Genomic DNA, 20,344 nt, shown 5'->3' with positions numbered 1-20,344 from the left:
CTTCCACTTAAAATAGCACCAAGAACATTTGATCGCATAATTAAGGCAAACAACAAGAATAAGAAAAAAATTTTGTAAGTTAATAACAGAGAGAATTCTTATGGTCAGATTTATGGTCAATTTTATGGGGATAATTTTTGTGGAAAATCTTAACCCTCTAGCTGCCCTCTTTAACGGGTCAATTTTTAACTGGATTTTTGTTACATTTAATTTTTAATTGGCATCAAAAAGTGCAGAACAAATTTATTCACAAATTTGGCTGATCCAAAATTTATTTTTTCTATGTTACACAATTTGTAGGGTTTTCTTAATTCGTCTCATATGCTTTAGGTCCTTTTCCTTGTTCTTAACTTGTACTACTACAAACCAACAGATACAGTTTGTGCTTTTTTTTATTACAACACAACGTAAAGGGTACTTGAAATTAAGCACCCTATAAAATATGAAAAACCATAAGTAAATAGCCACCAAGTAAGCAACAAGCAAATACAGCAGTAACAACAGCAATCGAAAATCTGTTTAACGAAGTCGTTGACAGGATAATTTTTTTAATTTTTTTTTGCTACTTTTTTCTTTGTCATACATGACAGAAGGGTGAGTTTTAATGGTTTTAAAGGGGTCGTATGCATTCGGTTTTTGAAAATAAGAAAGTTATTGACTTTATAGAGAGAAATTGAAAATTTTTAAATAATTTAGTCATCTGCATTATTTAGAAGTAGCTTATTTTTTATTTTATTCAGTAGAATTCGTTTAAAACTTTTTTTTATAACTTTAATATAATAATAATTTCTTCTTTTTTACTGTAACCAAATTTAAACATAAATATTTATTTGAACTTTATGCATTTAATAATATGAACGTTCTACCAAAATTTTCTCAGACAATATCTGTGAATGAACTCTCTGCATCAAATGATAAAACAATATTTTTTTCTATATCAACAAAAATAAACAAAATAATAAATAAGATAACGTAGATAAAAATAACTTGCCTGCAAACAAATGACAAATAATCTGACACTAGCAGCAGATATTTTTTGTTAGTTTTTCAATCAACTTCCAAATCTTTTCATTTTCATAAGATAAGAAATTTTCATAACAAAATATAAATAGAGCCATGAGCTCTGACGTAGGTAATTAAGTAAATTTACTTAAATATTAATCATTGCGTTTTATTTAAATTAAATGAAAACAAAACAATAACTAAACATTATTATATTCTAGGTATTTTATTTAGTTAGTTGGAACAAAACTCTAAGCCCTTAAATGTATCATAAAAATCTAAATTTTAGGCCGGAGACACACTTACTTAGATACATACATTTAAGACAAAATAACAAAAATTTGATTACTTGTAATAAAATTTTATTTTTATTAGATTCAATATTGTTACGTTGGCCTGATTTTAACAAAAACCATCTTACAACAATTTCTGTATATTGTAATTTTGCTGCTATATCGGTCATAATATTGTAAGCCAAGCAGGAGCATCTTGTATATTGTACATGTAAGACACATGTAATCATACCCTTTAGACCTTTTCAAATCCAGTTTTTACAATTTAGTAGCACTTTATTCACATTGGATTTATTGTTATTGTATCTTCCCCACGTGGCTTTAATATTATGTAAACATTCAACAATCTATAGTAGACGTAAGTAAGTAAGCCCTTAAATAAGGGGACAATACTTATTTGATTTGTATTGGAATGTTGATTCTTCTATTCTGTTATTGCCTTAAGGGTTGATTTTCTATATGTGTTCTCTTGTAATAAATTCTAACTGCAGTTTTATGGTCTTGGTAGCACTTTAAGTGGGATTGTTGCCTAGACTATGTAAAAGAAATGTTAAATCTTAATTTGTGTTTCTAAATATATGTATCTATATATTGTCTTGACATTGTTAAATTGTTTACAAGATTATTGGGTGTATGACTTAAAAATGTGGGATTTACAATAGATGGCGTACCTTTGGATAGCCAAATTACAAATATCTGTCATTTATCCTCACTTAGGTATTGAACATTATAGTGTAAACAACAAAGTCAATTTTGCATCGAAAATGTCGAATTTTGTACCACCGATTCATCGTAAGCGAAAACTTTTGTGCCGCTTGAGCACACCGACTGCTCACCAAAACTTAAGTTGAATGCTTTCCATTGATTTCAACATGCCAGAAAGTTTGAAGACCAATAATTTGAGGTATTACTCCATGAATATTGTTGTAAAACTCAACAAGAGCTTGCAACATCATCATGCAGCTATTTAGAAACTTTTGCAAGCAACACTATTCTACCAAAAGTAGGGAAATTGAGTACCATACGAACTGAAGCCGACAGACCTTGAAAAATGATTTTGCATATCTTAAATGATGCTTGATTACTTGCAATGAAAAATGGATCCATAATAATAACCCGAAGAGTAGGACATCGTATGTGAAGCCCGGCCAACCAGCCGAATCGAAATCAAAGCCATATATCCATTGCAGTAATGTAATTCTCTGTATTGGGTAGGATCAAAAGGGTTCTATCTATTATAAACTACTGAAATCTGACCAGACCATCACAGGCAACCTGTACCAAACTCAACTGATTCGTTTGAAACGATAATTGGCCGAAAAACACACAGAATATGAACCAAACATGAAACCGTAATATTCCACCATGACAACGATCGGGCATATGTTGCAATACCTTTCAAAAAGTATTTAGAATTATGTGGTTGGAAAGTTTTGGCTCACCTGCCTTATAGTCCAGATCTTTCCCCGTCCAACTACTATTTGTTTCGATGGATGTAGAACGCTATCTCTGAGATAAGCTTCACTTTGAAACAGAGTATCCGACATTGGCTTGATTCCTTCTTGGCCTCCAAAGTTGAGCAGTTCTTTTGGCTCGAAATCCATATGTTGCCAGAAAGATGGCAAAAGTCTTAGCTAACAATTCACAATACTGATTCATGATTTCATCGTTGGAGCCATTTCTTCATGTTTGGAAACAAGAAATTATCACTCGAGGCTAATTCCGGAGAATAAGGCGAATTATGGAGCATTTCGTAGCCTATTTTATGGACTTTTGTCATAGAAACTGTACATTACTGTTCGAAAATAAAATATATTGTTGGGGCTCAAGCATATTTTGAAAGGGTAAAGTATTTTTGAGATTTTTTTCAGATTTTTCGGAAGAGTCGCTCTAGTCGAGTTTTTGCCAAAAATCGGGTTTGTCGTCCCCTTTTGAGTTTTCTTCATAACTTGTTCAAAACCCACGATTTTCTTTACTTTTTGAGGAAACATTTTAAAAGAAGAATGTCCAAGCTTTATTTTTGTGTGCAAAAACTATTAGTTTTTCCAATGAATTGGCTCACTAAGGTGCCCTACATTAGAATTTTTTTTAATTATTCCATAAATTTTGTAAATAACGCTTTATAACTTTTAAAACTTTTATGAAAATTAAAAAAAAAAACTAATAAAGCAGTTTGAAAGATCAATTAATTCTAAATAATATACGGACAATGTTTCCTCAAAAGTAAAAAAAAATTACAAAATTATGAAGAAAACTAAAAAAAGGCCGACAAACCCGATTTTTGACCAAAACTCGACTTGAGCGACCTCTAAACCTTTTCCGAAAAATCTGAAAAAAATCTCAAAAATACAAGTTTGAGCACCCATGAGAATATAAAAAAATGAAAAAATTTTGGAACACACTACTGTATATGAATGCACCCGATTGTGATCAAAAGCGGTGCGGAAATACCAAGTGATCATTCAAAATTTAAACCACTCAGCCGTGTGAGATGCCTACGGCTTTCACAATCTCTCGCAATTTCAATCTCCGATCGGACAACACCATATGATATTCTCCAATTTTGTCGGGTGTAGAAACTTCAACTGGGGGTCCAAAACGTTGGGCACCTTCCGTGCTTCTACGGCCACAATGAAATTCAGTTAACCACTTGTTTACCATTGAAATTGATGGTGTAGAGTTCCTATAATATTCATCAAGCTTAGCCTTGGTTTGAGTGATGATTTTGTTCCCCAAAAAAAATAATGCTTAATGAGAAACGAAATTCACTTCTAGTCTGCTATCAATGGCTGTCAAACACAAACCAAATGACGCAGCTTGTTGAAAATTTGACAGGAGTCAAGATGCAGAACATTGAAAAAGTCACAGACTTATTGAAATCCTCTCATTTGTAATGTACAATTCATACGTGAAAAGTGTAGCATTACTCCAATGGCCAATATTCATCCAAAACTGCAAATCATTTAATTTTACGTAGATGTTTATATATAAAAAAGGGTCTTTATTGAGACCTTATTGGAGTTCCGAAATTTGACAGTTTATAGTGGCCCAATTGTTGAAGCTACATCAGTCGAATTGTCTGTCATTTATTCTGATTGTTTTGACAAATCACCATGGACACATATAGCGTTCAAGTACATGTGCAAATAATAAAATTGTTGTATGAAAATGGGTGCTCTGTTCGTGCGCTCCGATCCACGATCTTCCCCCATTTTAAGAGGAGGTCCATTTCTGGATGAATAAGTATGTCAAAAAAAGTTACTGTTTTGGGCTGGTGTGAGCGAATGCTAAAGGTCGTTAATTAACAACTTATATTGTCCTGAATTGGATGATAGAAAATCATCGACATGTGGTTTCAACAGGCTATCGGTAAATGAAACAGATAAATAACAGCTAATGTCCCCTCGCCACCGAGGTCGTTATATTCGACCCCGTTAGACTTTTTTTTTGTGAGACTGTTTTAAGTTGCCAGTCTATTCGAATAAACAAAAAACACCAGCGACCCTCAAAGCAGACAGATAACTTCTTGAATTTTTCTCTAGTTTCAATTTCATTAAAATCGGTTCAGCAGTTGTTGCGCAATTTAAGGTTAAAGTTGAACTTTTAATTTTTTATAGCATTTAGTATGAAAATGCAAATTTTTTGTTTTTTGAATCAGCTATACTTATTAAAAAAGTTATCAGCAGATAAAAACAAGTAAGGAAGTAAGTTCGGCCAAGCTTATGAACCTATCGCCATGAAATTAGGTCGTGTGATTTATGTCTATATGGAAGTTATTTCTATTGAATTTTGAGTTTATACCAACATTTTTAAGAGATTTATGCTCGTTAAAGTTATTTTCGGAAGCGGTTCTTATATAAGAGCTATAAGTAATAATGAACCGATCGCCATGAAATTCGGTCGTGTGATTTACGTCTATATGAATGTTATTTCTATTGAATTTTATGTATATACCAACATTTTTAAGAGATTTATGCTCGTCAAAGTGATTTTCGGAAGCGGGTCTTATATGGGAGCTATGACTAATAATGGACCGATCATCATAAAATTAGGTGACATTAATTCAGTTTATATAAAACTTATTTGGAGCAAAATTTGTGTAGATACATATATAAATTAACCATTTACGACCGATAAAGTATAATTTCGGGAGAACATTTGTATGGGTGCTAGGTGAAATAATGGACCGATTTCAGTAATTTTCAATAGGCTTCGTCCTCGGGCCGAAAAAAATATATGTACCAAGTTTTATCGCAATATCTTCAAAATTGCGCCTTGTACTTGGCGCCAGTCATATGAACAAATAAAATAAAAATAGAACAAAAATTTGGGAGTAATTTCATTCAAATGAAAAAAGTATTCAACAAACAGGTCAGAACAGGTCAACAAGTATATATAGACTTAAAGAGGACACTTTGGACTTTCTCCTGGTTGTAAAATTTGTTTAACCCCTTTTGACGCTAAGCACTTTTACTCCACTGAAATTCAAATTTGGCTAAAATATAGTACCTGAGAAAAAAATTAATAACACATCAGGTATAAACGGTACAATGACAAGTCATATCATATCCTAGCAACATAACGAAAGAAAAATCATCCAATTATCTATAATAGTTTGCGAGTAATGATAATTTACTTCTGATCAAATTTACAAAAATCACATTTTTGTAAAATGACATAAAATATTTGACTTTAACAGCATGCCACACACACAATTGACAATATTTTTATCTAAATTTTTGGATACCTTAGTTTCAATGTGTTTACTATTGAATGGCATTAAAATTTTTGAAATCATAGTTAACAAAATGTTGGACTTTTGGCCGATGAAATTGATGATATGAGATTATTTGCCAGAGTCATGCAAAATTTGACATTTCAGTTGCGAGTCACCCATCGAAACCGCGGTGGATATTTCATATTTCACAAATAATAATATTTGAGAACTCAGTTAAAAACTAGAGTTATTCAATATTCCGACACTTAATACCAGTGTTGCCAGGAGCTGGCAAAAGGCCAGAAAAAGCTAAACCGCTTTAGAAAAAAAGCCAAAAAAAAAGCTAAAATATTATAAATTAAGAATTTTGGTTTATATTTATTTTTAAATAAAAAATTAGAAAATATGTTCATAAAATTCATCTGCTTTACTTAAAGGAAGTACTAAAAAGTTAAATACTAGATTAAACATGTCAGAAAATGGACATTGTTGGTTCTATATTTGTCCATTTGTAGTTTAATATATTCTGCCCCTGAGCCTTAAGCTTCGTAATTTTATTAGCACTTTAATTTTTCACTATCAGTATGACATAATATATTTTTTTTGGTTTTACTACTTTATTATCAACGGGAAAAAAATTGATTTTGCGTAGAGTTTTCATATGGTAATCTTTGTCGCAATTGCTCAATTAGTTTAATTTGTCGTATTATTTTTGTCATAATCTTCACTAATTAAAACCTTCTTTATTTTATCTCTCATTCATCAAACTAGTATGAAAAATGTGTCAAAAACATTAAACAATTTTCAATTGGCGACGATAATGGATCAAATCCTTGAATTTTAAATCAGAAAACAGCAAATGATTTATTTAATTTTTGTACTTTGTGCAATACTGGTTTTAAAAAAAGATGGTACGCCAAATTATAATCAGTGTATTAATTACTTGAAAGTTTGGCTTTTTAGAATTGCTGGTTTGACGAAATTAAAACAAAATGGGTTTTAACTCGAAGCATAGATCCACAATACGTTTAACGGCTATTGATCGCCATCGAGTATCACAAGCCCTCAAGAGTTTGTGGGGCTCTTGTCCATTATATAATGATGAATATAATGTGTAATAACAATTTTGTCTTGAAAGAGAACTTGCTAGACATTTAAGCTTTCAGATATAAAATACTCTATTTCATTTTGAACCACTTGATATTGGCAATTGTTATTTGTTCTTTTAATACTGCACAATTCTTGAGTATGTTGAAAAGCTAAATGAAAATCAGTAATGAATTAAAATGAAAATGGTTCACGAATATAAATTTAGCCTTTTTATTTACTCTTTAGTCTCGAAATTTTTAGCCTTTTTTAATTTCAAAAAAGGCTATTTTGAAATTAAGAAAAGGCTAGAAAAAAGCCACGAAGCTAAAACCAAAATTTCGAGGCTAAAGAGTAAATAAAAAGGCTAAATTTAGCCTCAAAAAGGCTAAACTGGCAACACTGCTTAATACTCTAAACTCTAAAAAAAATAGTTTGTTTATATGTATAATAGTCAGCCCATCTTCTAATATATATGAATATAAATTTGTATGAAAACATTACTTAACTACGTTTTCATTTAACTCAGACATTTGATAAGAATATTTTGTAAACAAGCACTTTTATGTAATAATTTCATTTATACTCCTACACATGTTTTCATATTATAAATTAATCTAATAAACAACTTGAAAATGAAATTGTTACATTACCACATTAATGTGAATTTGTAAAAAGTAAATATTTGTTAGGTACAAACAAAAAAAATAATAATAAAAAGAAAATGCCAAAAAAGTGTATATTTTTATACCCTACACCACCATAGTGGGGAGGGTATTATGCGTTTGTGCAGATGTTTGTAACGCCCAAAAATATTAGTCTAACAGCCACCTTAAAGTATACCGATCGACTTAGAATCACTTTCTGAGTCGATTAAACGATGTCCGTCCGTCCGTCCGTCTGGTTGGCTGGCTGGCTGGCTGGCTGGCTGTCCATGTAAACCTTGTGCGCAGAGTACAGGTCGCAATTTTGAAGATATTTCGATCAAATTTGGTACATATTACTTTTTCGGCTCAAGGACCAAGCCTATTGAAACTGGCTGAAATCGGTCCATTATTTCACCTAGCCCCCATACAAATGTCCCCTCGAAATTGGACTTTATCGGTCATAAATGTTTAATTTATCTATGTATCTACACAAATTTCGCTCCAAATAAGTTTTATATATACAAAATTCATGTCACCAAATTTTGTTACGATCGGTCCATAATTAGTCATAGCTCCCATATAGACCCGCTTCAGAAAATCACTTTAACGTGCATAAATCGCTTAAAAATGTTGGTATACACACAAAATTTAACATAGTTAACTTTAATATAGACATAAATCACACGACTTAATTTTATGGTGATCGGTCCATAATTGGTCATAGCTCCCATATAAGGCCCACTTCCGAAAATCACTCAAAAATATAAATTATTGATATTTTAAAAGAAAAATATTTTTACTCATTTACTTGGTGTAGGGTATTATATGGTCGGGCTTGACCGACCATACTTTCTTACTTGTTTTTTTTTGGTTTCAATTGTACTTGAATTTAAAGTGCCTAAAAGAGTAAAAACATTTAACAAGAAATCTTATTTTTTTTATAAATCAATCTTAATATTTAAATAAACAAATGTTGACATTAAATGTCAACACTTTAAGATTTTAATACGTACTATAAATTGACGTCATTAGTGTATGATAAATTTTCAGTGTTATTATGATGACTAAATATGTTTATTTCTTCCAGTTTTAAGGAATTCCAAATAGTTTCGGGTTACACCACTTTTGCACTGATAGCATCAATTATAGTAATTGTTAGCACCGAAAATCCGAAAAGTCCAATAAAATGGCCACCCTAATGTGCACATTACCTGCTGAAAAGAAAACAATTTCCGGAGGAAATGCGCCTACTTTACGGTGCATAATTATAAAAATATATCCACAGTCAAATATTTAACGTCAGATACTGCAAGAAGCCTAATAAAAATAAATAAATGAATGAATCATTTTATAACAACTCATCTTAAACAATAACTTTTAAGTTATAAACTTATAAAATGTTTATAAAATATGTTGTTCTTTTATTTTCAGCTGCATAAATAAATACAATAACTTTTTAGCTACTGTTTAGAAAAAAACCACTAATTTGATGGAATTTCTTGTATAATGTTATCTGTCTCATTGAGAAGAGACACACAAAAATACAATTTGTCTACAATTTTTATCTTATCAGATTTTAAAGTGATATTCTTTTTTGTAGCTTGTGCATGCTACATAAGCAAATTGTAAATAAATGCAGATTTTAAACTCTAGTAAAAAAAATAGTAGCAAATTAGAAAAAGATAAGGAACATTATCACATCATTTGTTAGCCGCAATATCATAAATTTTGAAACAATCACAATCGTATGAATTTTATTTTTGTTTAATAATACTCCAGTTTATCTGCTACTATATCAAAGATGCAATGAAAGGGTTGCCAAATGAAAATATTTCAATATTTAAAAGAAAATAAACAAATTCTCCTGTTTCCAAAAAACGCCCAAGTATCTGCCTCCCTACTTGAAAACTGTGGCAATTTAAGTTCAGGCAGCTCTAATATACTTTTTTCACAATCAAATCTTTTTTACCCTACATAGTGGGGAGGGTATAATGCGTTTGTGCAAATGTTTGTATTAGTCTAACACCCACCTTAAAATATACCGATCGACTTAGAATCACTTTCTGAGTCGATTAAACGATGTCCGTCCGTCCGTCTGGTCGGCTGGCTGGCGGGCTGTCCATGTAAACCTTGTGCGCAGAGTACAGGTCGCAATTTTGAAGATATTTCCATGAAATTTGGTACATTATATTTGTTTCGCTCAAGGACCAAGCCTATTGAAATCGGCTGAAATCGGTCCATTATTTCACCTAGCCCCCATACAAATGTCCTCCCGAAATTGGACTTTATCGGTCATAAATGTTTAATTTATATATGTATCTCCACAAATTCCGCTCCAAATAAGTTTTTTATACACAAAATTCATGTCACCAAATTTTGTTACGATCGGTCCATATTTAGTCATAGCTCCCATATAGACCCGCTTCCGAAAATCACTTTAACGTGCATAAATCGCTTAAAAATGTTGGTATACACACAAAATTCAACATAGTTAACTTTAATATAGACATAAATCACACGACCTAATTTCATGGTGATCGGTGCATAATTGGTCATAGTCCCCATATAAGGCCCACTTCCAAAAATCACTCAAAAATATAAATTATTGAAATTTTAAAAGAAAAATGTTTTTGCTCTTTTACTTAGTGTAGGGTATTATATGGTCGGGCTTGACCGACCATACTTCCTTACTTGTTTTAAATTTCTGAAGTGTATTTGACACCAATAATTTCTCAAAGTGAGGTAGTACTCTCTTTATAAACCTAAAACTTCCCATACAATCATTAAATCCCTAAAGCAGACGGCATCTCTGTCTCACATTGAACTTATTTGAATTATTTATAAGTATTTTCGCTAAAATAGATAAACTTTATCAACACACCAAACTTAAAAAAAACGCAGATAACCAGAGATAATTGTTATCGAATAAACAAAATTTGAAAATGATACAGACAGATGTTTTCTACTTGATTGTGCAAAAGATGCTGATAAGACATTTTGCATAAAAAGGCACAAACGCCGCAAAAACGAATATAGTAACGAATTATTTTTCGAATCTAAACGATGACAACGAATAAAATATCCAGTGTATTCCTATTGCTTGTGGTAATTAACTGTTTCAAAAATTAACTACATTATTCCAAAAGGATTTAAAACAAGTGGTTTAATAAACTCTTTCGAAAACTTATAAAACGCAACAAAATTCTAAATTTAAATGCTTCACTACCATTGGATTTATCTTGTGTGTACAAACAAAATTTCAAACAAAAATTATTAATCAAAATTATATGTGAATTACAAAAAATCATTGAGCTTAAACATATTGCAATTTAAATAACCAAAACAAAACTAATATATTGGCTTTTAATTGACAAACACTTATTTTTCATAAAATAAATTTAAATGGTGGATAAAATAATAAAACATGGCTTGAAAAATAATAATTTATACCCATAAAAAGTTACCGGGAATATTGTTGACTTGGATATCTCTTAAATCATTCGAGATAAATGCAATATCATATGCAAGTTGTTATTTCTTAAACTAAACTTAAACTAACAAAAGCAAACTCTTATTGAATAACAAAACAACCTTTCCTATCAACCAAATGTATACTAAAATTTGTATACCGTGTGTTATTAAAGTTTATGAAACCAAAAATTAACTTAGACATACTTTCAATTATATATTTTAGCTTTCAGCACTTGCACGAAGCCAAGAACTTGTGGAAACATCTTCTCCCACTAACTCAGCTCAAGGCGGTGCAACCAATATAAACTGTAATGGCAAAATTGCGGTCTGTGTGGGTCCTCTTATGTACAAGGATTGTGTCAGCAATGCTAGAGGTGAAATGTTTGCCAGTGGAAGTGCCAAGCTGTGTCCAACGAACTCTAGATGTGTAAATGATGGTGTTGAAATATGTGTACCTTTGAAAACATCAACTGATGCACCGGTAACCGAAGTTGCTGTCAATACCACAGCTAATGTTGCTGTACCTAGTCCCTCAACCGAGGGTCCTCTATCGACATCAGCCGCTGTTGCAACAAGCAGCACACCAATTGCTTCACCTGAACCTTCTGCTGCCCCAGTTGAAACTTCAGCTGCCCCAGTTGAATCTACTGCTGCTCCAGTTGAATCTACTGCTGCCCCTATTGAAACTTCTGCTGCGCCAGTTATTCCAACTGAAACATCGGTAGCTCCTGTTGAACCTTCTGCCTCACCAGTTGAAACTACTACTGCTCCAAATGAAACTACTAGTACTCCCTTGGAAACAACAATAATTCCTGATGTACCACAGGATACAACAATATTACCTACATTGGCTCCCGAGTTACCAGTGGAAACAACCGTTGTTCCAGAGGAAACAACACTTGCTCCGCTTGATCCAAGTTTACCAGAGGGAACTACAACCGGACCTTTAGATCCAGTTAATCCCAATACACCTGTAGACCCAACATCTGGACCAGAAAACCCAAACTCACCAATAGTATCAACAATTGTACCTGTCGATCCAAACACTCCAGCCGAAACTACTACTGCCTCTCCAGTAGATCCCAATGCACCTGTAAATCCAACAATTGCTCCGGTTTATCCCACAGATCCAGTTGATCCTAATGCGCCAATGGATCCCAACAGTCCAGTAGATCCCAATAGTCCAGTTAATCCCACAGATCTGCCAGTTGATCCCACTGGACCAGTAGATCCGACTACTCCTTTAGATCCAAATACAACGGTTGATCCCAATTTACCAGTTGACCCAACATCTTTACCTATAGACACAACCAACCTGCCAGGTGAAACAACATATAATCCTATTGATACAACCACCCTGTCAGCTGACCCAACATCTGTTCCTGTTGATACTACAAATGGGCCGGCTGATCCCAATACCACAGTCGATCCAACTACACCAGTAGATTCTACCACAATTCCTGCTGATCCTACATCCGGACCAGTTGATCCCAATGCACCAGTTGATCCAAATGCTCCTGTAGATCCAAATACACCAGTTGATCCCAGTGCACCAGTTGATCCCAATGCTCCAGTTGATCCCAATGCTCCTGTAGATCCCAATGCACCAGTTGATCCCAACGCACCAGTTGATCCCAATGCACCAGTTGATCCTAATGCTCCTGTAGATCCAAATACACCAGTTGATCCCAGTGCACCAGTTGATCCCAATGCTCCAGTTGATCCCAATGCTCCTGTAGACCCAACTGCACCAACTGATCCCAATGCTCCAGTTGATCCCAATGCACCAGTTGACCCTAATGCTCCAGTTGATCCCAATGCACCAGTTGATCCCAATGCTCCTGTAGATCCCAATGCACCAGTTGATCCCAACGCACCAGTTGATCCCAATGCTCCTGTAGACCCAACTGCACCAACTGATCCCAATGCTCCAGTTGATCCCAATGCACCAGTTGATCCTAATGCTCCAGTTGATCCCAATGCACCAGTTGATCCCAATGCACCAGTTGATCCCAACGCACCAGTTGATCCCAATGCTCCTGTAGACCCAACTGCACCAACTGATCCCAATGCTCCAGTTGATCCTAATGCTCCAGTTGATCCCAATGCACCAGTTGATCCCAATGCACCAGTTGATCCCAATGCTCCTGTAGATCCCAATGCACCAGTTGATCCTAATGCTCCTGTAGATCCAAATACACCAGTTGATCCCAGTGCACCAGTTGATCCCAATGCTCCAGTTGATCCCAATGCTCCTGTAGACCCAACTGCACCAACTGATCCCAATGCTCCAGTTGATCCCAATGCACCAGTTGATCCTAATGATCCAGTTGACCCCAATGCACCAGTTGATCCCAATGCTCCTGTAGATCCCAATGCACCAGTTGATCCCAATGCTCCTGTAGACCCAACTGCACCAACTGATCCCAATGCTCCAGTTGATCCCAATGCACCAGTTGATCCCAATGCACCAGTTGATCCCAATGCACCAGTTGATCCTAATGCTCCAGTTGATCCCAATGCACCAGTTGATCCCAATGCACCAGTTGATCCCAATGCTCCTGTAGATCCCAATGCACCAGTTGATCCCAATGCTCCTGTAGACCCAACTGCACCAACTGATCCCAATGCTCCAGTTGATCCCAATGTCCCAGTTGATCCCAATGCACCAGTTGATCCTAATGCTCCAGTTGATCCCAATGCACCAGTTGATCCCAATGCACCAGTTGATCCCAATGCACCAGTTGACCCCAATGCTCCAGTTGGTCCCAATGCTCCTGTAGACCCAACTGCACCAACTGATCCCAATGCTCCAGTTGATCCCAATGCACCAGTTGATCCCAATGCTCCAGTGGATCCCAATGCACCAGTTAATCCCAATGCTCCTGTTGATCCCAATGCACCAGTTGATCCCAATGCTCCAGTTGATCCCAATGCACCCGTTGATCCCAATGCACCAGTCAACCCTAATGCACCAGTTGATCCCAATGCTCCTGTAGATCCCAATGCACCAGTTGATCCCAATGCTCCTGTAGACCCAACTGCACCAACTGATCCCAATGCTCCAGTTGATCCCAATGCCCCAGTTGATCCCAATGCACCAGTTGATCCTAATGCTCCAGTTGATCCCAATGCACCAGTTGATCCCAATGCACCAGTTGATCCCAATGCACCAGTTGACCCCAATGCCCCAGTTGATCCCAATGCTCCTGTAGACCCAACTGCACCAACTGATCCCAATATTCCAGTTGATCCCAATGCACCAGTTGATCCCAATGCACCAGTTGACCCTAATGCTCCAGTTGATCCCAATGCACCAGTTGATCCCAATGCACCAGTTGATCCCAATGCTCCTGTAGATCCCAATGCACCAGTTGATCCCAATGCTCCTGTAGACCCAACTGCACCAACTGATCCCAATGCTCCAGTTGATCCCAATGCACCAGTTGATCCCAATGCTCCAGTAGATCCCAATGCACCCGTTGATCCCAATGCACCAGTCAACCCTAATACACCAGTTGATCCCAATGCTCCAGTAGATCCCAATGCCCCAGTTGATCCCAATGCACCAGTTGATCCTAATGCTCCAGTTGATCCCAATGCACCAGTTGATCCCAATGCACCAGTTGATCCCAATGCACCAGTTGACCCCAATGCCCCAGTTGATCCCAATGCTCCTGTAGACCCAACTGCACCAACTGATCCCAATACTCCAGTTGATCCCAATGCACCAGTTGATCCCAATGCACCAGTTGATCCTAATGCTCCAGTTGATCCCAATGCACCAGTTGATCCCAATGCACCAGTTGATCCCAATGCACCAGTTGACCCCAATGCTCCTGTAGACCCAACTGCACCAACTGATCCCAATGCTCCAGTTGATCCCACTGCACCAGTTGATCCCAATGCTCCAGTGGATCCCAATGCACCAGTTAATCCCAATGCTCCTGTTGATCCCAATGCACCCGTTGATCCCAATGCACCAGTCAACCCTAATACACCAGTTGATCCCAATGCTCCAGTAGATCCCAATGCACCAGTTGATCCCAATGCTCCTGTTGATCCCAATGCACCAGTTGATCCCAATGCTCCAGTTGATCCCAATGCACCCGTTGATCCCAATACACCAGTCAACCCTAATGCACCAGTTGATCCCAATGCTCCAGTAGATCCCAATGCACCAGTTAATCCCAATGCTCCAGTAGATCCCAATGCACCAGTTGATCCCAATGCTCCAGTAGATCCTAATGCTCCGGTTGATCCCAATGCACCAGTTGATCCTAATGCCCCAGTTGATCCCAATGCACCAGTAGATCCCAATGCACCAGTTGATCCTAATGCTCCAGTTGATCCCAACGCACCAGTTAATCCCAATGCTCCAGTAGATCCCAATGCACCAGTTGATCCCAATGCTCCAGTTGATCCCAATGCTCCAGTGGACCCCAATGCACCAAACAACCCTAATACACCAGTTGATCCCAATGCTCCAGTAGATCCCAATGCACCAGTTGATCCTAATGCTCCAGTTGATCCCAACGCACCAATTAATCCCAATGCACCAGTTGATCCCAATGCTCCAGTTGATCCCAATGCTCCAGTTGATCCCAATGCTCCTGTTGATCCCAATTCACCAGTCAACCCTAATGCACCAATTGATCCCAATGCTCCAGTAGATCCCAATGCACCAGTTGATCCCAATGCTCCTGTTGATCCCAATTCACCAGTCAACCCTAATGCACCAGTTGATCCCAACGCACCAGTAGATCCCAACGCACCAATTGATCCCAATGCTCCAGTAGATCCCAATGCACCAGTTGATCCCAACGCACCAGTAGATCCCAACGCACCAATTGATCCCAATGCTCCAGTAGATCCCAATGCACCAGTTGATCCCAATGCTCCTGTTGATCCCAATTCACCAGTCAACCCTAATGCTCCAGTGATCCCTAATATACCAGTTGATCCCAACGCACCAATCAACCCTAATGCACCAGTCAAGCCTAATGCACCAGTTGATCCCAATGCTCCAGTTGATCCCAATGCTCCAGTAGATCCCAATGCACCTGTTGATCCCAATGTTCCTGTAGATCCAAATACTCCAGTCAACCCTAATGCACCAATTGATCCCAACGCACCAGTCAACCCTAATGCACCAGCTGATCCAAATGCTCCTTTGAACCCGAATTCTCCAATCAATCCTAATATTCCCCTGCATCCCATTATACCTGGCCGCCCAGGAAGACCCGGATATCCAAGTCGTCCTCATCCAGATTGGCCACATTCGGGTAGCGGAATCCATCAAATTATTCCGCATCATCCAATCAGACCTGAACGTCCTGGTAGACCTGGTCGTCCAAGCCAACCAGAACTTTCAGAGAAACCAGAAACTGCAGAAACTGAATCTACAGAATCCAAGGAACCTGTGAAACAAAAACCTATTTCCAACGAAGATGCTTCAGTAGAAGACAAATCAAAGGAGCAGAAGGATAAGAAGGAAGAGGAGAAGAAAAAGAAAGAGCTAGAAAAGAAGAGAAAGGAGGAAGAAAAGAAAAAGAAGGAAGAAGAAAAGAAAAAGAGGGAGGAAGAAAAGAGAAAGAGGGAGGAAGAAAAGAAAAAGAGGGAGGAAGAAAAGGAAAAAAATGATACAAAAGAATCCAGTGAGAAGAGCGAAGAAAAGGAAAAGCAAAAAGAGGAGGCCAAAAAAGAACTAATCAAGAAGATCCTAAAGAAGATCAAGAATGACAAGTGTAGTGAAGATGATATATATCCCGATGTGAGAGACTGTAAGAAATACTATCGTTGTGTTGAAAAATCAGATGACACAAAATTCGTTCACTTACATTGCGATGATGACAAGCAATTCGACTTCGAAGATAAAAAATGTGTAAAAAAGAACAAGGTACACTGTTTGCTTAAAGATGAATAAAAACTGGAAACTTAAGCTAGATATGCCGACTTGAATGCTGAATAACTGTATATTTTATAATTATATTTTTAAAATCTGTCTAAAAATTAATAATATTATAGATCCTATTTATTAAACGAAAAAAACAATGTAAATCCTCAAAATTAAACTTAATAAAATTTAAATATTCGATTTGATATTAGCAATCAAAAAATAGACTGTTGTTTGTTCTAAACATTTAAAAGGAAATAACAGTGAAGACATTTTTTCATTTTCTTTGATTTAGCTTTATAGAAGAACTAGAGAATATGACAGATCTAAGGGAAACACGCCTACAAAAATAAATAACTTTGATGTGAAGTATTTAGGTGGCTTTCGTATTGTGGTTGTATGCATACTTCCCTTATTTTAAGCAGAAATTGAGTTTTGCTGTAATGTAACTGCGGCCATAAACAAAAGGTAATTTTCTACTAAATTGAAATCCTCCAAAGTTGTGACAGAAATTGCTCTTTGTTTGTACTTTGATTTGAATGATGAAAAATCACTTTGAAAATAACTTTAGTGGAAACAGTTTTCGAGCCCTTTCTGCAGACTATCAGCAATTTTGCAGTATGTGTGTGAATGTTATTGTTTTTATTGTTTATTAGGGTTGAAGGCTTCCTTTTATTTTACAATTTCTTTCAAAGTACTTTTTTGTAACAACAGTAGCAAGTGAGAATCTATACTAAACTTCTGATGTGTTTCTGTGCACAATATTTTTCTTTTTTTTCAACACAGGGGGTAGAAATCCAAAGAAAGAATTGAAGGCATAATGAAACAATTCTACGATTGTTTAAAAAAAACAAATTGTTGAAGTTGATTTTTCATTTTTAAAAGTCGAAGTTGTGAAAAAAAAACTTTTTATTTTCTTAGGGAAACGCAAATGATAGTAACACACCAAAAAAAAATTGAAGACCCTTTAAGTACACAAATTTATCGCAATTTGTTTCAGCATCAGTGAAGCTAATTTCATGATGAAAGATGTGAAATTGTTGAGATGTAATAGAAATATGCACAGACATACTTTCGTACATACATATGTAGACAAAAGCAGCATAAAGAAAATACTAATATGCCCCGTTTAACGCTGGATTCAGTTAAACAAAATTTAACATAATAAAAATCGGAATGTTTTTCATACAACTATTGGCAGTATTAATGAAAGAATGAACTCTATATTTTGAGGTCTCACAGAAAATTGACCCAAAAGTGGCATATTTTGAAGATTTTAAAGTTAATTCAAAAGAATCAGTCAATCCAAATGTATCAGTAGATCTGAATCCATCAGTTAATATCTATTTTATCTCAATGGGTTAACTAATCCAAAATTGCTGACCCCAATACACAAAAGAAACTATCACCAGTTAATCCAAATGATACAGTAGATCATAATGCTACAGTTAATACCAATTCACCAGATTTTCTAAAGCTGCAGTCGAACTCAATGTCCCAATAGATGCCCTATTTGATCCAGATATGCCAGTCGACAAAGATATGGACAAATAACTTTAACTATTGACGATTCTGCTACGTTCATTTGATGAATATTCAAAAGTTTCGAAAATGGTTTCACATCCGAAATTCAAAATAAAATAAGCGGGCTTTAACTAACATAGGCAAATACAGACTAATCACTATTATGTGAAGCACTTCCAAGACTTTTGTTCGACTCACTGGTGTAAATGTTCTACCACCTGAAAATATTATAAAAAAACACAACATTTTAGTCTTACCACCGAGATTTATGCCTACATATGATACCAAAAAATATACATGTTTACTTGTAAACCTGCCACTGTCTGTTAAATGATTTAAAAAACAAAAAAACATAATACCCATAATTTAAAACTGAGATACAGGGATGTTACTGCTGCTGTTCCGTTGGAAAACAAATTTACCATGGTTGCATACTATAACAACCAAATACAATCAACAGCTTATAGAATTTTGTGCCTCACTAGCAGTAACAAACAATTATTTTACCTCGCACTTTTCAACACACAAAACAATCATGCAACAACGAGTTGTGTTGTGTAAACTGAGTAGGGAAATTTTAGTCTCCGCATCATTTATTATTTGAATTTGCCACACTAATGAAGGCAACAAAAATCTAGAATTACCATAGAGTCATGTTTACGGTAAAATCTTTAAGGCGGCATTAAGTAATATGGGGCTCTATTCTAAATATTACAGACAATTAGTGTAATACTTGAGCTTACAAACTCCTAGTAACTAGAATTTGATATCTATTGCGGGTAGTTCGAAACATTATTGTCAAATTATCCTTTAGCATTAATTTGAATTAATGTTTACAGACTGTATACATTTGTAAGGGATTTTAGGTTATGTCTTCTATTACCTCATAAAAAATGTAATATACAAAATCAATTGAAATGATTCTGAGTATTCGTAATTTAGCTTTCATCAAGATCGTAAGTTGCCCTTCCTAAATATATAAAAATATCCCTTCATTGCTTATTGATCTTAACCGATCGCAGACGAATTCCGATCTGTATGTTGGAATCTTTTTCGTATAACGCTTTGCCAAGGTTTCTGAAATGGTGTAAGCAATTTATTTAAATGCTTTTTGAATGGTCAAAGTTGAGTTCTGAATTGGTTTTTTCTATCAGACGACCTATAATTTCATGGGTCATCCGCAGTGACCATGAGGATTGTCAACAAGATCGTTTTGTTTATAACCAGAACGAATTTGCGAAACTTGTGATTCTCATAAAAACCAATTCAAACTTGATTAGATCCCTCAGTGATACATCTTTAAAATAGTCTGGTTCATGAAAAAGATTCATACTGATATATTTCAGTATATGCATTTTTAGACCGGGACTGTCCCATAGAAGCAGTTGTGTCGATTGTTCCTTCTCATTATCCTAATAACTTTGGCAGTAATTATTATGTGGGTAACCCACAAGCAAAATAATATTTCTTTAAGAAGTCTGATATAGTTCATCGCAAAAGCCAGCAGAGATCTGATGTAGATACTCTATAAATGAACCATCTCATTGTGGACCACCTGAGTTACTTTACTATTCATCGATCAAGATCAACAGTGCAACCAAAGTTATAAAAATTTTCCTTTGCGCAACAAATACTTTCGAGATTATCAAGAATGTTCTGTTTATTCCTCTTGTCAGAAATATTTAGAGTGTTTTAGATACTCTACTCT

General features: G+C 35.6%; 1 protein-coding gene across 1 annotated transcript; it reads left to right on the top strand.

Annotated features, from left to right (window-relative positions):
- The first annotated feature begins 10,709 nt into the window (after positions 1 to 10,709).
- On the top strand, positions 10,710 to 17,373 carry Muc11A (Mucin 11A). The gene is made up of 2 exons (XM_065507682.1): positions 10,710 to 10,850; positions 11,440 to 17,373. Exons 1-2 carry the CDS (start codon positions 10,809 to 10,811, stop codon positions 17,140 to 17,142), a joined length of 5,745 nt encoding a protein of 1,914 aa, XP_065363754.1. The 5' UTR covers positions 10,710 to 10,808; the 3' UTR covers positions 17,143 to 17,373.
- Positions 17,374 to 20,344: the final 2,971 nt, after the last annotated feature.

This window comes from Calliphora vicina, chromosome 4 (assembly GCF_958450345.1).
Source record: "Calliphora vicina chromosome 4, idCalVici1.1, whole genome shotgun sequence".
Lineage (NCBI taxonomy): Eukaryota > Metazoa > Arthropoda > Insecta > Diptera > Calliphoridae > Calliphora > Calliphora vicina.
This window is presented reverse-complemented; position numbering and strand designations above follow the sequence as displayed.